This window comes from Thunnus albacares, chromosome 12, assembly GCF_914725855.1.
Source record: "Thunnus albacares chromosome 12, fThuAlb1.1, whole genome shotgun sequence".
Classification (NCBI taxonomy): domain Eukaryota; kingdom Metazoa; phylum Chordata; class Actinopteri; order Scombriformes; family Scombridae; genus Thunnus; species Thunnus albacares.
The window spans coordinates 26,629,021-26,649,836 of NC_058117.1; the positions used below are offsets into that span (position 1 = coordinate 26,629,021).

Here is a 20,816-nt window from a genome sequence, read left to right on the forward strand (position 1 = left end):
ACAATGTTATATACTCAACTATAGTGAGCTTTTTTCAAACTGCTTTCTCAGTGTAACTCTGAAGGGCTTCATAACTTGGATCACAGCCTCTCTGGGTATATTTAAACCAGATGTGAAATTCCTCTAATTCCTTCACAGCTTTGTTCCAGCTGTGGGGGTGTGCTTCTGAATGTTTTGTAGGTACACGTCTGCGTGTTGTGTGCGCGCTGCTCAATATATCCTTTGAATCATGTAAAACCGATGTGACAGGAGCCACGGGGAAATATGACGGTCACCTGCACACCCCTAAACAACCGTGATTGATCGCTGTAAACCGGCAAATGGCTTCATGATGCCCAGATGCGGACCTGTGTATATGTATTGTGTATGTGAGCGAGCATCCGGTTGTTTGCGTGACTGATGAAGTGATTACACACACACGCGTGCGTCGAGAAGGAATGTCCGGTATGTACGTACATGCATGAGTGAGAGTGTGTGTGTGTGTGTGTTGTTGGTGGTGATACAACACACTTTTCTTCTTTGCAGACCTCAAAAAGCCAAAATAAAAGATTTTTTTTTACCTTTGTTGAGTCTCTACACTAAGGCTGACATGTAATCGACTGAATTTGTGGGCAATTTTCTTCTTAAAAATGTAAAATTTGTGAGGTGTGTACAGCTTGAGCCTTGAGTCTAGAACCAACTAAAAAGAAAAAGTGAAAAAAGTGCAGCTCCAATGATGGCAAAACTAGTCTTTTGCTCATTAATCACAACGACTGTAGTAAAAGTAACGGACCTGTAAATGGAATAAGGTGACCATAAACAAGGAAAAGCAATTCATTCTTTATAGATCAACATTTTTAGCGATTTATGACCTTTCAAGATGCGTTAAGGCTCTGTGGGCACCGTGTCTGCGTGTTTCTCTCTCTCTTTCCTCCCTCCCTCCTTCTCTGAAGAGCACTGCAGCTCTCCTCTAGATATTTTTTTACCTGCGGTCCCTGCCACTGAAAGGCACCACGTGGATTCCCAGGGGCCCACCGTCGTTTGACACCTCCACCAGTTTGACTATGTCTCTGGGATACGATGACCGAAGGACGGATGGTGGAGAGAAAGAGGGAGATGGGGGGGTGAGGGAGGGGGGGGAAGGGAAGGGAGTGGAGAGGAGAGGACAGGAGAGGGGTGACACCATGTGGGCATAAACAAAAAAAAAGAGGAAATACATTTGATGATGATGATGGGACAAATAAGAGGATGACAACAACAACATTTTAAAAAAAAATCAAAAAAAGGTTGAAGGAGACAAATATAAGACAAGAACAGAGCAATCCAAATAAATCCAACACATGTAAGGGATAACGAGGAAGGTTTTTTAAAATCCTTAAAAGACATCAACTGGTGCCATGAGAGACAGAGAAGCCTGTCTTTTGAAAAATGCTATTATGTATTTTTTTGAGGGGAAATATCCCTGATGCTAAATACTGAATAATAAATAAAACATACAATCTAACAAAGTTGCTATTTCACCCAAACAATTTTACAACATAGTTTTTGTCTTAAGCGTCACAGTTTTGGAGCATCTTTGATGTTTAACACTCAACCAGATGTTTGCAGCTGAAATGCAGCACGAACCACAAGTCAAAACATCAAACATCATGGATAATTTTAAGAAAAGAAAAAAAAAAAAAAAAAAAAGCTTTGCCTTATGAAACATAGCTGCTTTGGCTTCTTGCTGTTTGCGTTGTAGCATCACGGCTCACATGCTACATCCAACAAAACAAAAACAACATGCTGCTTTAGAAATTTAACAGTGATGGTTGAACACTTTGACTTGTGTGTTTCAGCTGTAGATGCTAAGAAAAATAAATTCAAACTTCATAAACCCAAACAAGTATTTCCAAAGAAGCTCTAAGCTGTATATAAATTTATTGCATTTTTATGAGAATGTATTTTGTTGATGTGATTCTTTTTTTGACTCTTAAAAAAAAAAAAACCACGAAACAGTTTGAATTGTTTGCTTTTCCGAGGGAGTGTTCTCCACAAGTTCGGCTGTAAAACATCTATACTCAGGCATATTTTACAAGATGCCAAATCTAATCGACTCACAGCTTTGATACAATGACTATGATTAGCTTGGGGGGAAAATAGGCCCCTTGTTGACAACTAAAGAGGCGGGAAAAAAGCCAGAGTCTCTGGGAAATCATAGGAATAATAACGATACCGTACCTGCATATTAAACTGGAAGCATGCAACAGAGCAAAATAACAAAACAAAACACAGTTGTTAATAACAGGAGCTGAATCGGTTAGTGCGTGGGAGAGCTTCTGATGGCGAGACGAGGATCATTTTGCTCCCACAAAAGAGAATTATGTAAATCAGGAGGCAGAGTAGAAAATGAGATTTTGTACAAACAAACCTGGATTACAATATAGAAACCTGCTGGTCTCTCTTTAAAAAGTTTGAGAGGACGGAGTAGATATCACATTTCGGAATCAAACTGCTAAAATATTCAGCTAACACTCCTGTGTTAGCGGGTTATTGATCAGTAAAGGGTGATGTTAGGATACAGGAAGGCAGTGGGGAAGCTGAGCTGAAGGACTTACTCTAGTGACCTCACGGGGGTGTGGTCCATGCAGGAGTCAGCTCGACCAACCGGCTCGATCCTCCCGTTTTCTTCTTCTCTGGCTTCTTCCTCCTGAACCGAAAAAGAGAAGCAAAAGGAGAGAGAGAGTGAGTGCGCAGTCGTAACCTTTGTTGTCATTGTCTCGTTCTCATTTAAGGAGATTACATCCGATTGAAAAAGAATAAAGGAGTAGCATAAATGATGCTGCTGTCACGTGACAAATCTGAGATGTTCTAGCCGTCGATTCAACAATAGTAAGTCGCTATGACAGACTGGGTGCTCATGAGTGTTTTTTTCCATGATCCTAAAACGTGATAAGGCAAAAGGAGTTGCAGAAAGACTTCCGCGAGAACTTTGGCGAGAGAAGGAAAAACATTCTAACATGGTAGTTTTTCCCTCGTCGGAGCTTTGTGAAGCTTCCAGAAAGCAAAACCTGTGACTATGATCGATTATCCAACGCTCATTTTCAAGACCGGACTGGCATTTGTTTCCCCCAAGATTGTCTCTTGATGTCCTGGTTATGTGTTAAGAAGTAAAACCTTTAAAAAAAAAAAAAAAAAAAAAAGAAGTCAAGTATCTTTCAGCAGCTTAAAAGCAGGCCGAGCTGCTAACCTGACGGAGCCAAGAGGAGCAGAGTGGAGGAGGTCTTCCACAGGTATAAAAATACATGCCCTTTAAAAATTCTTATGTCTTCAAAATTACATCGTCTTTGTTCTCCTCTTGTATTAACTGTGGACACTTTGGTACATACACACTCACACTCTCACACACATACACACACACACACACAGAGAGAGACAGACAGAGAGCGCAGTGAGCAAAAGGGGAGAAAAATGAGAAGCACAGAAAGGAGGTCATTAAAATTTCAGGGCGACACCGGAGAGGAGAGAAGAGCGAGCGAGCGAGCAGCAGCAGCAGCAGCAAGCAAGCAGCAGCACAGGCCTCCCCGGCAACCGGCCACCTCATCAGTATGAAAATGAGCCTGCCGTTACCGTGGCTGCCGTACAGTTGCCATGACACTTCGGGTGCCTGGAGGACGTACGGCTTCCAGGGCAGTGTAGAAGTGTTTGTGTCTTGTGTGTGTGTGTGAGAAATATTGCGCATGTATCTTTCGATTTAATGTGTCTTATAGATCTATAAATATGTTTTATTAATCAACTCTATGTGCCTGTAATTTTGTTCTTTTTTTTTTTCCTATTCAACTGTTAATAAGGCTTTGCTGCAAAAGTGCATGAGCTCTGTTAACTTATCTTGTATAAATCAAGGTTAAAACAAAATATCAAATCAAATCAGAAACACTGATGATTATAAACTAACTAATCATTAAAAGCTTATAAAAAAAACAAAGTGTTTCCTCAACGAAAGTCACTGAAAACAACCTTGGGCTATTTTCACAGCACTACCAAAGAAAATTTGTACATTTTAATGCCAATTTGAGTTACAAATTTGATTTAAAAAAAAATTGCTGCTCCACCTGGCATTATTTAACAACATTTAAAACTATTCAACACATTACTTGTATGTAACTGGCAGTCTTTTCTGAAGGACAAACATTAGATGAGAATATGAGTATATCTACAGTATATACAAGACTATATGGCTCTTAAAACTCTTATAAAGGCTTTATGTAGAAAATGTGAGCATATTTAAAAGAGGTAACATTCCTCACATGGATTTCTCCTTTGCCAAAAAGGTTTTTACTTCATGTTACCAACCTATGATTTATTTACTAGTATAGTATTGAACCTTAAGAGCAGACATGCACCCATGATCATATATAACCAGATACAGTCTCACACACTATAAAACACACCGAGAGGCCAGATAAAGAGAATCCAGCAGAGAGAGAGAAACAATAACAAGTCTCAGAAACACATCTAACACTATTCAATATTTATCAGGAGATAAGGAAGTGAGGCAAGGGGGGAGTGGGGGGTGGGGGCTGTCGGGGAGGGAGAGGAGTCGGCTCGGTGCTATCTGAGGAAGAGCAAATGAGATCGGCATTCATCACGGCATACGCAGGCATCTCACACACCCTTTTATTTCAAAAACGCACCATCTCTGAGGGATCTGGCTGCACGCTGACAATTCTATCCTACAGTCAGAGAGAGATCATGTATGTGTGTATGTGAATGTGTGTGTAAGTGTGCAAGAGAGAGAGAGAGAGGAATGATGAAAAGAAAAACAAAGAGGAAAGGTGAAGTAAGTGATGAAGATGAAGGTAAAAGAAAGAGTGTATTTACAGGATTATGTATCAATTTATAGCAGCTGCAATGGGTCCATACTGGTACAATATAATTACAATAGGCCGATGTTGATTTCCCATAAGCCCTGTTGCTTCTCGCCCAAAGACATGAACATAATCCAAGTGTTGAGAACACAATATCATGCCAAAGTCCATGCAGTAGCTGCTCTGAGGCTTTCCATCATGTCACATGATCTCCATCAGCAGATGGAGGTGTCTAGTTGTTATAATTTCTTTTGTCTTTTCTGAACACTTTTAGGACTTCTCATTCATGTTAGCCTTAAAAAAGTTTGATATTGAACCATCTACAGCTCCATCTGCTGTTGAATCTCCTTTGATATGATTCAGTAAAGTAAACCTTGCAGGGAGAAGCTGCTGTTTCCAAGGTCAGGAATGAACTTTGGACCTCAGATGATGGACGGGATTTCCCTATCTGCTGCTGTGAAAGACTTTTTACTTTATAAGATCCCAGGAAAATAATCTTGCTTTGCAATGTAAATATATATATATAAATATGTGGAAACAATAGCATGTTATAGAGAGGAGAAGAGCCAGGTAGTATCAGCTGTCAATAGAATAATGCTGGCGTCTTCCCAGACAAACATTAGCAAAAACTCAAGCTGACTTGTGCGGTTTGATTGACAGATGGACCAATCAGCTTTTACTCCGACTCTCCCTACGCCCCCTAAGTCCAGCGGGAGACACTCAGAAAGGCATGGCCACACTTTCCCCCAACCACAGACGTCGCCCATTCCCGTCGGTGGGAGTGGGCCGGCCGAGCAGTGATAGATAGCCGCATTAATAATTCAGGCTTGAGTTGGGGGGGGGTTAATGGCTAGCAGGCAGACAGGCGGGCAGGTAGGAGAACGAGCGGCCGATGTGTTTTCTAGCCGAGTCATTGTTTGTTTCCTGAATGTGGAGAAGGAAAGGCAGTCGGGCAGTTTTCAGGCGCGGGGGCTCATTAAAGATTAATAGGAGAATCCATTGGGGCCTGTCCTTTCTATCTCCCAGACTAAATGAAGTGGTCTATGCCTAGTGTGTATGTGTATGTGTGTGTACGGATGGGAGGGAGAACGAGCGGAGTAATGCTGCACTTTAATGAAGTGCTGCCCACTCCCCTTTCCTGCCACTTTGACCACGCTGTCACTGACAAACTGATGTGGATGCATGTGTGCAGACACGCAGGCAGGGATGGAGAGGAATGGGCTTTATTCCCTAGAATGAAGTTTAGCTTCTTTAAGACGCTGACGAAAGACACAAACATTTTGATGCTGAATAAATCTTAAAGAGACAGTTTGCATGAATGTTTAAAATGTTTAAAAAGCAACAGTACAGATGATTTATACTCATTTGTGACATCGTATCTGCTTCCAGTTTGTTTTTTTTGTTTTTTTTTTAAATGGCATTAAAATTTTAAACTCCAAATCTGTTTAAATATGAATGATCACTTCACCAAAATGTCATATTATGAAAAGATTGTGGTTTGATGTTGAAGTTCAGGATGACAACCTCTTTGAAAGACTTGATAGGAAGTGATTTGAACTGATTTAGTGGCAAGAAATGTCAAGTTGCACCTGCTGTCTGACAACGGCAATTAAGTCAAAGTTCCAAAAAAGCTAACAAAAAGCTCACATGTCAATCCGCAGAATGACTCTTTGTTAGCTTGCACATGATCCATGTTTTGTTGATTCAGATAACCAGCAGGTTTACACTTAACCTTCACTTATGAGAGCTTTAACACTAGAGTTTATGTGTAAACTTCAACAACTCTTTGTTTATTTGAAACATCATTAAAAATAACATTTTACAGAGGACAACAATGTGCAGGATATTACTTTTTTAGCTTCAAGCATAAAGAATAATAATAGATTTCTGTTGCTGGATGTTTGCTTGTGCACTGACCACTGCGAGTAGGAACCTGTGCATGAACACATGTGTTTCTAACTGAAAAAAAAGCACAAGCCACCGTAACACATGCTGAACTCATGCTGAATACACAGACTGCATAACACACACACACACACACACACACACACACACACACACACACACACACACACACACACACACACACACACACACACACACACACACACACACACACACACACACACACACACAGAGAGACATCCGTCACAGTTAACTGGTATCTGTGTCCTCTCCAGCAGAGCTCCATATGTCCACAACCGGATGAAACCCTGAACCAAAGACTATAAATTAGCTTTAACCTCTGACCTCTAACCTGAAGACCACTACGCAACCATCTGGGTCTGAGAGAGAAACAGAGAGACGCAGATGAAAGATGAAACTTGACGATGAAGAGCTAATACTTCACAGCATCTTCATACGTAAATGTCAACGAGGAGGAATCGCTGCTGGCGGTGGAGTGTAAGTGTTCCTCAAGTTCAACGCAGCTGTTCTAGTTTTTTAAACTGCAAAAAAAAACAACTGGGTGTTGGTACTGATAGCTGCCCTGAGCCAAAAAACAGTATTACCTCTACAGAAGCTCAGACTGCATCAACAGAAAACCACAATATGTCACAGTACTGGACCATATTGGTGACAAACAAAGAGCATCACATCACCAAATAAAACTAGAAGAATGTGAAGCTGAGTACTTCAAAGATAAAAAAAAAAAGCAGCACACAGACTGAAAAAAGACCAGTGGTCCAAAAAGACCAGTAGGGTTGAAAAAAAGAAAACCTCACAAATAGCTTCTGGTTCAATGGGCATGTGACCCCTTCAAGGAAGAGGCAGCAAATAAATCTGTTCAATTTCAGGAGAGGTTAGACAACACACACACACACACACACACTGAAACAAACACAAATAAACACACACAGCTCCAGGTGTGCTCATCTCACGGATGGCGCTATCTACACTTCCTCGCTGTAGGAACTCAGAAAGGGAACGTTCGTCGAAGCCCGCCTGAACGGACAGATACATTTGGTCGTGTCAGGGGGATGTAATGATCAAACATCACCGTACATGACCTTCTATGTCTTATTCATCGGGCGAGTCACTGAGGTCGGGGATGCTCCGGCACTGATGCAGGTGTAGGATGTCGAACTATAAAGGGGAATCTGTATCTGAATCCAGTTTTTTTTGCAAAGTGATGAAACATACCATTGAAAAAAGAATATAGAAAGAGTCAGAATTGGTTCCACTTATCCAGAAATGTAGGTCTACTAGTTTAAAAGTTTTGCTGATAAATGCTATTAGACGAGAGAACTTTGCCGTATCTTAAGATCAAACAGAGTCGATGCCCCTTGATTATATGTTGATACTGCGGCGCTATCTGTCATGACAGAGACGCGTTTGATGAATGCCGATGCCGAGCTCCGTCCGAGACCACGATGCATCATTAAAAAGCGAGCTTTCAATTACAGATGCCTGCGCTAATTCGATTAGTCTCCTTTGAAGACACTTTGATAATGGGATCCAGAAGGGCGGACGGCGTCGTCAATAACTCGAGGATTCATTGAGCCGAATGGACGTTATCAGAGTTTATATCATTCTGTCTGCCGGTCGGGCCGTTAAACAAGGAGAGGAGGAAGCTTTATATCTGCCTTTCCTTTTGTTTCTTTACTTCCCTGATTATTTACTAGATTTTGGAAGTTTATATTTGTTGAAAATGGTGAACACCGTTTCCTGAAGCTCGAGATGCAACCTAAAATGTCTTGTTTTGTCCCGACCAACAGTCCACAAGCCAAAGATATTCAGTTTACTATGATAGAAGACTAAAGAAACCAGAAAATATTTACATTTAAAAAGCTGGAACCACAGAATTTAAGCATTTTTCTTAAAAAGTGACTCATAACAATCAATCAATAGTTGGTGATTCATTTTCTGTCCATCGACTAAGCGACCGATCGCTGCAGCTCTGGTCCCATCGTCTTAGCCCCTTTCAAAAACATTTCTAAGCAAACTGAAATATTTCCTACATCATTTTTGCCCAAAGTATCTTGAAATGGTTTTGCTTGAATGGTTGACCATGATGTCATCAGTTTTAAATACCCTGCCCTTTAGTCATGTTCAGTCGAATGAAGTCTCCAGCCTGTAAGACATTGTGCAGACACTTTCTACCTTTCCTCCACACTGTACCTGCAGCCCTGCATCATCAAACTACTACAGGCAGCAGCAATAACGGCGTGAACAAAACAAGGCTTCCTGCAATTTCTAAATTATCACAGCGCTGCTTTAGCTATCCACTTAATTCAACTGCAATTTCTGCAATCCAATTCAGTCCATGCAGACGGGGAGGGTGGAGGGGTATCACCACGGAAAAATATGCGCCGCAGCTTTCTCAGAAATAATAGACAACAGAGGCCTCATCAGGAACCCGAGCAATTTCAAAACTCACGTTTATAAGAGTGGATGCCTCCCGAGAGCTCTGTCAGTGTCAATCGAGACGGAACGGCAGAAGGTGTGAATGACACGATGATTCGGCACAATCTGAAGGCGAAGCGAGGCTGTTTTACGCCGACTTGATTATTCTCGATATTTAATAGTTATCTTTAAAAACAATATTCAGATTAGTGAGGAGTGTTTCTGAAACTGTTTCTCCTGAGAGCACAGGAGAGATGAAGTGAGTGATGGGACAGACAAATGAACGGCTAGAGGATAAAAAAAAAAGGTAGACAGACAGAGACGGACTCAAGGAGAATGACAGAGAGGCAGATAGGGAGACAGACAAAGACACATTACACAGAGGAACAGAAATCCATGACAAAGCTCGTTCAACAGTTGACAAACGACACTTTGAAAGCTCCAAGCTCTAAATCAGAGGGGATTCAGGATATCCTGACATTTTATACTTTTATACTTACATTTTATATACTTTTATAGTATTATTTCAGTTGCTTGAGGAAAAAAAGAAGCAGCAAAGTTTGAGTTTCTCCATCAGTTTCATTCAATTAAATAAACGCTTGGTTACAAACACTTATAACAACATTTCACCAATCGTGGAGTACCTGGAATACTAACCCTAACCCTATATATCATTTTGTAGTATTTGGATACATATTTGAGATTCTACTGCAGTGCCTCTATACAAGCCGCCATTGTTTATGAGGCAGAAATTCTCCTCCTATACCCTCCTTTCAGCCGCAGTTCAGGTCCTTGCCTGGCTCTCTGAGGCTGTCTGGCGTTCCAGCGGTGTAGAGAGATTATTTAGACAGTAATCAGCCAGAGTCGTACTGAACGTTGATGTAGGCCTGAATCCAACACACACTGACAGGATCAGCTTGACTTGGCTCTCCAGACAATGTCAAACATGACACAGGTGTAGGGAGAGAGTGTGTGTGTGTGTATGTGTGTGTGTGTGTGTGTGTGTGAGAGAAAGGATACAGTAAAGGAGTATAGTGTGTAAGCGAGATGGAAATAAAAGGGGGTGACCTGCAAAAATGTGTTTATGTGTGTATATTTATACCATATGTAACCCATATGGAGGATGGATCAAGCATGCACACACACAGTTAATCAATTCCTTTACATATAGAAAGCAAAAAAAAAGTAAAACAGTACCACAAAAAAGCCTCCTAAGTTGTAACTGAACATATAATATTTGTACATCTTGTCTTCTTCAGATTTCATATAGCCTACACAGATGGGTGACAAATAAGGGAAAATCCAGCCACAAGCCTCCCGAACAGCTTCGATGCTCCTTGGTATAGATCTACTGAATGTTACTGAAGGTCTGACCACTATTCTTCCAAGAGATATTTCTGCTTTTGATGACGATAACGGAGAGCATCGTCTAATATTCATCAAATCAAGAGAGGCTTGTTTGATTGGCATTAGCTGGCAAGCTAACGGTGCTACACCATACTGAACTGAGACAAAGTAATGGACAGACAGTGTGCCGCTAACAGGGATTTTTAAGAGCAATGACCAAGCCGGCTAACTCTAACTAGAATGAAGTGACATTTGCTGGTATGTTTACATGCTGTTTACGACGCTGAGCAGCTAATTAGCTATGTAGCATGCTAAGTGATGTTAGCAGTGCTCTCTTCCCCCGGTAAATGTTTGTTTTGTGGTAAATATGTATGTTGTAGTAGACAAAAAATGCAATTTAAACTCAGTTGGACTTTAAAAACACATCATTCTTTCTTTCATATTAGGAGAACAGGCAAATTAAGGAGAAACAGTGAAGAACAGTAAGCAAACCGAACAGCCTACATTAAAAATCTCAGGCAAATATCCCCCAAAACAAACTGTGCATTTTCTGGACATCTGAGGCTTTTTTTGTAGCGTTAGTAGAATCATGACTCATTGACTATGCTGCCACATTTCTAGCGAGGTAAGCAGAAATATTTCACCACGGCCACCTGTAGACAGAGCCGAGGTGTTGTGGGCAGGTGGAATGTTTTCATGCCTGTGATTTTTCAGTTCAACGAGCATATCAACAGCAAAAAAAAAAAAAAAAAAAAAAAAAAAGAGCGGATATCATGAATCAACACTGTGCAATTTCAGACTTTTTTTTTTATTAAAAGAAAAATGAAAATAACCTATTCAGCCAACCATTTATCAACACAGGAGGGCCAAAGAAAAGACATAAACAACATTTCCTACACAATGAAGCATTGAAATTTTAACAACCTACAAAGCACTGAGGAAGAGGAACTAACGTCATGTTTGCAGATGTCTTTATATGTGTGTGGTTTTCATCCAGTAAGCAGTAATTCGGGTCAAAACCTCATCACACATCTTATTATGCGATGTGTCTTTTACAGGGGATGAGACTCCCGTCGGAGCCACCGCCATGGAGCAAAATAACAGGCAGAGCCGACCAAACTAACCCTCCGAGAGGAAGGCAGCTGCGGATAATGGTGACAAGCATCACACGCGCTGAGGTAGACTTGTCTGACTGAAGGCCATTATTCTGACTGACTCGAAATGTAATGGCTGCTGCTGCTGCTGAGAAGAAGAGTCTGTGTGTGTGTGTGTGTGTAAACAAGTCAGGGAGACCACACAAACACTCTGCACTGTATCCTCTCCCCCCAATGACTTGTTTTACTTCCTGCTGCAGTGCGTTGCAGCAGTGCACGCTGCACCTCCAGCGGAGCACGTCCACAGTTGTACATCTAACAGCCGATAACTCAGGAGACTGTTGAGATTCAACTTTATAAAGCAGACGACAATTTACTTATAGTAGTTTAAATTTATGGTTTAGCGATATTTTAGATTAACTGGTGGCTCCAGTTACATGACATTATTCAAGATTAATAGTTATTAAAACAGTTATAATACTTATAACTATTAGTTATGATAGTATAATAGTTACAATGGTTAAATAGTTAATGGGAACCTCATCAGTGACATTATGATTTTTCCTCCTAATATGGTTTTAGTATTCATTTATTTGAAGTTACCATTGTGTAAGCCACTTTTCTAAGAGGTGGATTATCTAATTTTCACTTTTTTGAGCAATCTATAGATTTGAGAGGTTAAACTCAAGGCAAATACACCTAATATTCAATATGATTCATAATCACTTGATCAGTCTTTAGTGACCTGATAGGGTTTTATGCATTTACTATCATGGGCTGATATGTTTTTTTGCCTTTTAAAAACAAAATTAGTCTAATTGACAAATGCAAATTAATGTTTTGTCACATTTGTTTGGGGCGATATGGATTATTTTTGAACTAAAGCTGCCAATCACTGATGTGTTTTCTTCCCCTCAGAACCTTTGTGATCCTGCGAGATGTGTTTGATGTTTATGTTGAGAAGGCCCTGAAACAACATGGGACAAACCCAGACTTACCAAAAAAACTGAAAAATTGCATCATCACAAAAAAAAATGATGCATAAAAAAAACCCAAAAAGTATTCCATCTACAAACTAATTTACTGGCCTAAACGTGACTTTCATTATTCATCATTATTCAGGTAAAGGTTTGGGGGCTTTCAGCTATTTTGGAGATCAAACCTACGATCCTTCAGTTACGATACATTCTCTCCGACCGTCCTCAATGAGCAGGATGTTGCTGTCGGCGCACCAGGCGTCAATAATCGGCTTTATCCCTCTTCTGTCAGATCGCTGTGATTGTCCGCCGATAACAGCTGACACCTGCTGTTATCGTCTCTTTTGTCTGTCTTTGATCGTTTTATAAACTTCTGATGAACTCCTCCGCAGAACCACTTTCTCCTCCAGTCCCCCTTTCATCTGCGTGCGTCTCAATCTCTTGTTCGTTTCTCGTCGCGCTAATGATAAACCTGTGGAGCGCGGCGGGTTTACAAAATTGAGATTCTTATCTTTGATTTGAGTCTGCATGTGTTTCTTACCTTTACTCAACCTCAACAGGTGTTTTTAAAAAGAGCCACCATCTGTCCAAACTGATAGGGTCTTTTTTTTTTTTAGGTTTAATTACATTTTGGTAGCAGGTGACGAACGGCAAATTATGTGCTTGTGTGTGTTTGCAAAGTCCTGACGGCAGGTTGTACCCAGAGGTGGAGATCCCCTCGGGGGGCGGGGGTGGGGGGGTGGGGGGGTGGGACTACTGCACACCCTCAGGAGAGGCAGAGCTGTCTTTCATCTTCCCTCCATCTCTCTATTCCTGCTCTCTCACCCTGTCCCTCCCAGCTGGAAGGGATCTGGGCTCCCACAGCTCTCTGTCATATTAAAAACCAGAAGATCAAAGATGATGAGGAGCGGAGGAGAAAAGGAGGAGAGAGAGAGAGAGAGAGAAAGAGAGAAATGAGAAGAATAAAAATAAAAGGAGATGATGTGAGGGGGTGACGTGAAGAGCAGAGACACAAAAAAAAGGGGATCAATAGAGAGAGAGAGAGAGAGAGAAAGAGATGGGGAGTACAATGGAGATGAAAGAACGACAGCCAGTAAAATGGCAAGATTAATATGAGAGTTATTTGTAGCTATAGAGCGGTTGTACCCGGTCGAGGCGGAAAAGTAGTTTGTTTAGTAAAGTGTTCATGTAAAACCCACAGTGATGGAAATGCCTGTCGAGTAAATGATGATGAATATGTGAGATTGGGTTTCACATGTGGATTTCACATGTGGAAAAAGAGAGAGGCATGCGAATCAGTCAAAAATCCACTGGAAGTTGCAAAGAAAATATAATTGTTTACATGTGGCCTAAAGACTGTCCTTGTCCTTCTTCATTATGAGTGAAAACCTCATAATAACAAAGTTTTTAGCCCTTATCACGATACGAGCTGGAGACTTACAGAAGCAAGCAAAAAGAACCAACAGTATCTATGAATATAACATGAACAACAAAACACAAAACCTAAGATACAAAATTCAAAATAAAATGTTCTACCACTGTACTAAAAATGCTTTTACATAAATGTCATATATCTACAGTTATATCGCTTGTAGATGATTATGATAGCAAGAAGAGCAGTCATTTCAAAGTCACAACTTTCTGGTCATGCATGCCTTTTAACAATAATTCAAACTAAATTATAACAGTTAAAGTTATGAATATTGTGTGCTGGAAAGTAGGGTGACATTGTGGAAAACGCAGCCCCTCATTCACTTCAATGAGACTCCTGCATTGGTGCAGAAAAGGTGCAAACACAGAGGTATCTGGCAAAAAAGTTGAACCTGCCAGAACATTTGCTGCAACTGAACGCAACGTAGCTCAGAAACACACTGTGTTGGCCAATTAAATATGAGCAAGCGCACGTTCCAGGCAGATTACTTTGTAATTTGAATGTCACAGTTCTACTGTTTACATGAAAGTCACTGAGAGGGAGGATAAAATGTTTGCTAATATGACAACTTTCAAGAGTTGTAAATTGTTGTGCAGTGTTTTGGAAGCCTTCAAATCCATGAACACATCATTCAAACTGGACTTTAATTGACCTTCTTGTGGACACCTGTTGTAATGTATCTTCAACAATGCAGGCATGCTGTGCTATTTTCAGTCTGAACGCACATCTACTGTAAACAAACCTTTTCATTGCAAATACATTTTGTGTTAGCATAGCAGCCCTTGCTACATACGTCTTCTAAATAAAAGAGAAATGCATATGGGTGCAACCTTTTTTTTCCTACTCTCAAATCAAAGCAACAGCACAACCGACAATAAAGATTCATCAACCTACTCACTACTGGAAAAAATACCTACTATAACTGCAAAGTATTATTAAATGATGTTTGATAACTGCCTATCAGAGGCAACTGATGTAGAGCTGCAATGATTAGTTGATTAATCGATTGGTTGATCGACAGAAAATGAAAATTAATCTAAAATCCATAATCAATTTATCATTTTGAGTCATTTTTTAAGAAAGTAGTGAATATTTTTTAGCCTTCTATGAAATAAACTGAATATTTTTGGTTATGGACTGTTAGTTGGGACTAAAGAAGATGGTTGGTGATGTCACCTTGTGCTTTAGGAGTCAGTAATAGATCATTTTCTGACATTTTATAGACCAAATAACTAATCAGAATCAATCGAGAAAATAATCGACATATTAACTAATAATAAAAAGAATCGTTAGCTGCAGCCCTTGATAAACAGAAGCAAAAGGTGAGACAAAGGACGGCGTAGGAGTGATTACCTACTGCATCTAAACTGAGAAAAAAAGATTGCTAAGTAACATAAACACAGTGAGGGTTACAGTGTCAGACAGACAAATACGGCTCACAGAAACATAATACGAAAAGCAAAGTGAGAAGAAAAGAGAAAAGGAGTCAGACGACAACAGGCTTATAATAGCGAGATGACAGCAGATTAACACTGAACTGTTCACACATCTGCAAACACAAACACACACCTACAGTATTATCTGTACACCCATTCACACCGCACTCTCATAAAGTATGGAAACAGAAGGACAGAACACACACACACACACACACACACACACACACACACAAACACACAAACACAGACTCTCTCTCACACACACACACACAAACCTGTCTTACTCTCTTCAATCTAAGCTCCACAGCAGCACCTACTGGTCATTCCTACTGGTTCATCCTGCTGCTTCTAAAGAGGTGGACTGTTCATTTTCATCTGTCTAAAACACACACACACACACACGCACACACACACATGCACAGACACAGTAGATGCATCCAAAGATTTCTTAAATCCTGACACAGGAAATGACATGTATGAATACACACCTGCACATACAAGAATCAATTCACACACACACACATAGGCAGATAGATACTCAACAAAACTTGAACATGCAGGTTTCAGCACACATTATGCATGCAACATATGGACACACACACACACACACACACACACACACACACACACACACACACACACACACACACACACACACACACACACACACACACACACACACACACACACACACACACACACACACACACACACACACACACACACACACAGACTATGGCTGAGGTGATTTATGAGTGTATGGCTCAGGTTTGCATGATTTATCCTGCTAAAGCTGCACTGTGCACCTGAGGGACTCAACTCTCCACTACATGTACTGCATGGAGGCTTGTTAGTTAGGAAGCACTGGAGTAAGGTAGATGTGTGTGTGTGTGTGTTTGCATGGTCCTTAGTTTTTTTTTTTTTTTGGTGTATATGCTTACAGTGTCATTTATAGTGGGGTTCTTTGGGTGCACATATGCTTGCTCACTTTAGTTTAAATGTGTGTGGTTTTGTGTGTGTTAATTAAATCCTGTGGTGTGTGTACCTGCATGACATATATATGCTTGATAGTGCCTTTGTCAGTGAGTTAGGGTTTGTGTGTTAAAGTGTGTGTGTATAATATATGACTGGTTGTGTGTTAACACTGTCACACATGCATACGTCAGCATTGAAATTCCTGCACAGGTATGTAGGTTCATGCGTGTGTGTGCAGACCTGCCTTTTGTGTAACAACATCCCCAGTGAGTTGTGTGGAGCTTCCATCCCACCATGAAAGATAACTCAGTCCCTCAGCAGTCTAACGGCTGAGGAGCCTCACACACACACACACACACACACACACACACACACTGATACAAATCAGGCTTGTGTGTTCAGTGTATCACTACATACTGAATGCTACCAGTGTTACTGCAGTGAAAAAAAAAGTCTGACCTCCTGTGAGTTATAATCATTAACTGCACCACAAAATCATGTATTTTTAAAAAGCCACAAACCCAGTTTGATGTGGAAACCAGCACTTGAAAGGTGCTAATTGGGGGGAAAAAAATAAATGTTATTCTCTTAAAGTTCTACCACTTTTCAAAGGTTATGCAGCTTAGATGGTAAAAAAAATGCACTCAAAGCTCAGTTTAATGTGTATTGGTTTATACTGTAAGTGGTAAGCATGCAAATTTTTGGGGGCAACATCTGTGTTACTGAACTGGCTCAGTCAATCAGTGTGTTTCACTGCAGTGTTGACATTTATGGCGTCATGGTAGCGATGGGTTTTCATTTGAACTATTCAGTTCTTATATTTTCTTCAACCGCTAGCGCTGCTGCTACAAACCCCCAAAACATGACTTGTCATTAAGCATTGAAGACTTTCCAGATACTGGGTCTTTATTAAAGAGTTCACCCGTCACTGTCTCCCCCCATCTATCCACACTTTTCAACTGCATTTTGGTGCAGTTAGTTATTAATAAAACTATGAAATTGCTTCAACACTTTGGTCAACACTTGCTGTTTTTTTAAATCTGCTCTATAAATAAACTGACTTGACTTCTCTATAACAGCAAATTTATTAACATTAACATTTTCTCCACGTGCTAAAGGTTGAATATGACCTGATGCACCAATCAGCAAATACATATAAATATATATATATATACATTTTTGCACTCGCATATGAAGCAGTAAAAATGTCTGACGAGCAAATTAATTATTCATCACTTAAAGATCATTAATCCAAGGGGCATTTTTATTTAGACACATAAATCACTGCCTGTGCTTGAGTTTGACAGTATATATGTGTGTGTGTGTGTGTGTGTGTGTGTGTGTGTGTTTGTAATGCTATAAGGGAAGAGTTAAGGTTCTCTGTGTTAATGCTGTCTGGCTTTAGCTCCAGGTATCAGGAATAGAAGTGTTGTAGTGTTGTCAGACCTCCAGGCGAAATGTACACAAACAACAAACAAACCCATCTCCGTCCTGTGAATCCTATGAAAACCATGTATCTCCACCTTCCTCCTTAGCAAATGTTCAAGATATAACAAAGCAGCCTTGTGTTAAGCTTCGTGGCCACATCTGTGTCTCAACTCTTAGCTATCCAATAAAGAAAAAAAAATACCAAGAATTTAAAATCTGGAAAACATTCGATACCCAAAAGAACAGTCAATCATCCACTTTAACACACACACACACCCCTTATGTCATGTCAGAGTGTTGTCTATCCTCAGAAGTAAAGACTGACCCAGACAGGATACAGGCTGTGTGTGTGTGTGTGTGTGTGTGTGTGTGTGTGTGTGTGTGTGTGTGTGTGTGTGTGTGTGTGTGTGTGTGTGTGTGTGTGTCTCGGTGGCTTGTGGCTTTCCTTCTTAATTGGTTGATTTGCAATCAAGTCTGTGGCTGCCTGGATTTTTGACACATGCTCACAGCAAAACGCACGCAATCACATTCATAAATGCACACGCAGAATAACGTCACACACACAAACACATCAATGGATACACACACACACACTATGAAACACACACACAGATGCATAAATGCCCTTATGACTCACGGATACACACAAAAATACACACACACACGCACGTGCACACCGACAGTTGTGCAGCATAGGACTCTATTTCCTCCGCAGCCTCAGAGCACCTCCAACCGGCTCTCATTAATACACACTCGACTGACAGCTCACTGTTGCCATGGCGACCCCCCTACCTGTTGCCAAAGGGGGCCAGGGAGTTTAGGAGCTCGAGAACGCGGCTCAGAACTATTGCTGTTCAATTTTCGGGCTCTGCGTGTCACGGAGCCGCCGGCGCTGCTGCAGGCTCACGCAATGACCCACTTGGGGAACTGAGAACAGTTTTCATTCATTTCAGCGCAAAGCAAAACGCCCCGTTCACTACCGTGTTTTATGTTACGAGGGAAGCCGAAATCCTCCACAGGAGCAAAATAGGCCTGTTTCATTATATGATGCTTCTATTCTGATTCCTCTCTTCATTCCACGCTCCTCTGTTCGGTGTTATTCATTCTAGGAAGATAAGATGAAACTAACTTGAGGAAAATTGCATTGCTTAATTCATCATCCCGAGCCGCTCTATTCTAATTAAATCACTGCGTGTTCTATTCTTGCGATACCATTCTTCATTGTATTTTACACTTTTAACAAAAGGTTCAATACAGTGCTGGAAAACGGCTTTCTAGGATAATTGTGTCACAGCGGTTTTCTTTTCCTTGCCATAATGAAGTGTTGGAGGAAGCTTAGAGAGTATACAGAAGCTGTACGGCCATTAAAGATGCATAACATGCTTCAGATGAGCTCTATTACAAAAAGCACTGGACATAAAAATTGCATCTTTTGTTTATATTTGCCCTTTATTTTAGTTTTTTATCTCAAACTGCAACCTTGGATCCAGGTTGTGTTCGCTGTCTCCAGAACCTGTAGAACTTTCCAGCTTTAAACTCAAGTCACTATTTTTTTTTTTAATGGCGTTAAATTTAATTGAATAAATTTGTTGATTGACAGAACATGAATGATCAGCTATGTTGTTAATCGATAGAGTATTTTTTAGAGCATGAATTGCAGAAATTCAATTCTTAAATGTGAATATTTTATGGTTTTATTAGTCTAAACTGAATATATTTGCATTTTTGTTGGTCGGACAAAACGTGACATTTTAAGGCATTATCTTCGGCTCTAGGAAATTGTGATGGGCATTAGTTGCAGCCCTCCTTTCCCATTCACTACTCAACTGGCACCATTTGTTAATGGCACCTTCATCCTCCAGTTCTTTAGTGTTTCTGCTCTGTATTTTCTATTACGTCCTTTTTATTCTCTGTTGACTGTGCTGCTACATCTTGGAAAAAGATACCCTGATAGCCAGAGACTATCCAGGTAATAAAATAAAAAAAAAAATATATGAGCCATATACACAAAGTTACACACAAACAGGGAAACGTTTGCTCAGACGTTGGCTGGAAGGATTGGACGTTAAATCACATCTGACGTTTCTATGATTGTTATAATTCTTTTTTATAACTCTGTACATGCATCGGTGTTTCCTTTCAATGCCAGCGACTCCACTGATACGGAGTAAGAGGTCTAATAATAACAACAGGCCTGAATAGTTTGTATGATCTTTAAGAGTCAAGATTCAAAAGATCATGCGAACCGATTAGGTCTGTGACATCATCAGCCCACTTGCTGTTCCTCAACAATCAGCTGGAACACCTGGTATTTATTATTAGCAGCTGATTTCCAAACTCTCCTCCTGATGATGATTTTAAGTAAAACCGAAAGCTTGAAGCAGCCAACAGCTCTGTCATTGTTTGGAGTAACTCTACTCTTACACTTGCAATGTTCTCTTTGCTTTTCTGTGATTCACAATGTTTTCCTTGGAATGAATTGTGCTAAATAAAGTTTTGCTTGCAGTTATACAAACAAAACGTTGCAACATCGTTATGAAAGCCAGGTGGTGCGGCTGTGTCAGCATCAGATGTTTAAAAGTCACATAGTGACATTTATTTAAACTTTATTTTCTCTTATTTTTCTTCTTTCTTCTGTTCTGTTTTCGTTCACTTTTGATCTAAGAGTTGGCTTTCAGTAGTTTTAAATGGTCAGAGTTTGATTTAAGCTAATATGTTTCCATAAAGGAACACAAAAACATCTTAAGACACTTTTCTTTTCGCCAGCTGTATATTCATCTGCATGGTAACAAAATTAAGTATAGTGCTGAGTATGGTTATCTGGCCATCACAGATCACATCACAATCCATCTATGATGCATAATAAGACAGTTCTGGTTCTTTTTTTATTGGATTATGAAGTCTGAAACAAGACCAGGCTTTTCTTATCATGCAGCTGAGTTGCAACATCCTTC

The 20,816-nt window shown here is 40.3% G+C and overlaps 1 protein-coding gene across 9 annotated transcripts in view; it reads right to left on the reverse strand.

The window, feature by feature from the left end:
- LOC122994645 (partitioning defective 3 homolog) overlaps window positions 1-20,816 on the reverse strand; it is a 253,190-nt gene that overhangs the window by 124,322 nt on the left and 108,052 nt on the right. For all 9 annotated transcript variants that reach the window (XM_044369447.1, XM_044369452.1, XM_044369451.1 and 6 more), the window contains exons 6-7: window positions 2,577-2,668; window positions 966-1,049 (exon numbers count right to left, since the gene is read on the reverse strand). In XM_044369447.1, the coding sequence (XP_044225382.1) occupies window positions 966-1,049; window positions 2,577-2,668 (176 nt within the window). The remainder of the gene's footprint in view (window positions 1-965; window positions 1,050-2,576; window positions 2,669-20,816) is intronic.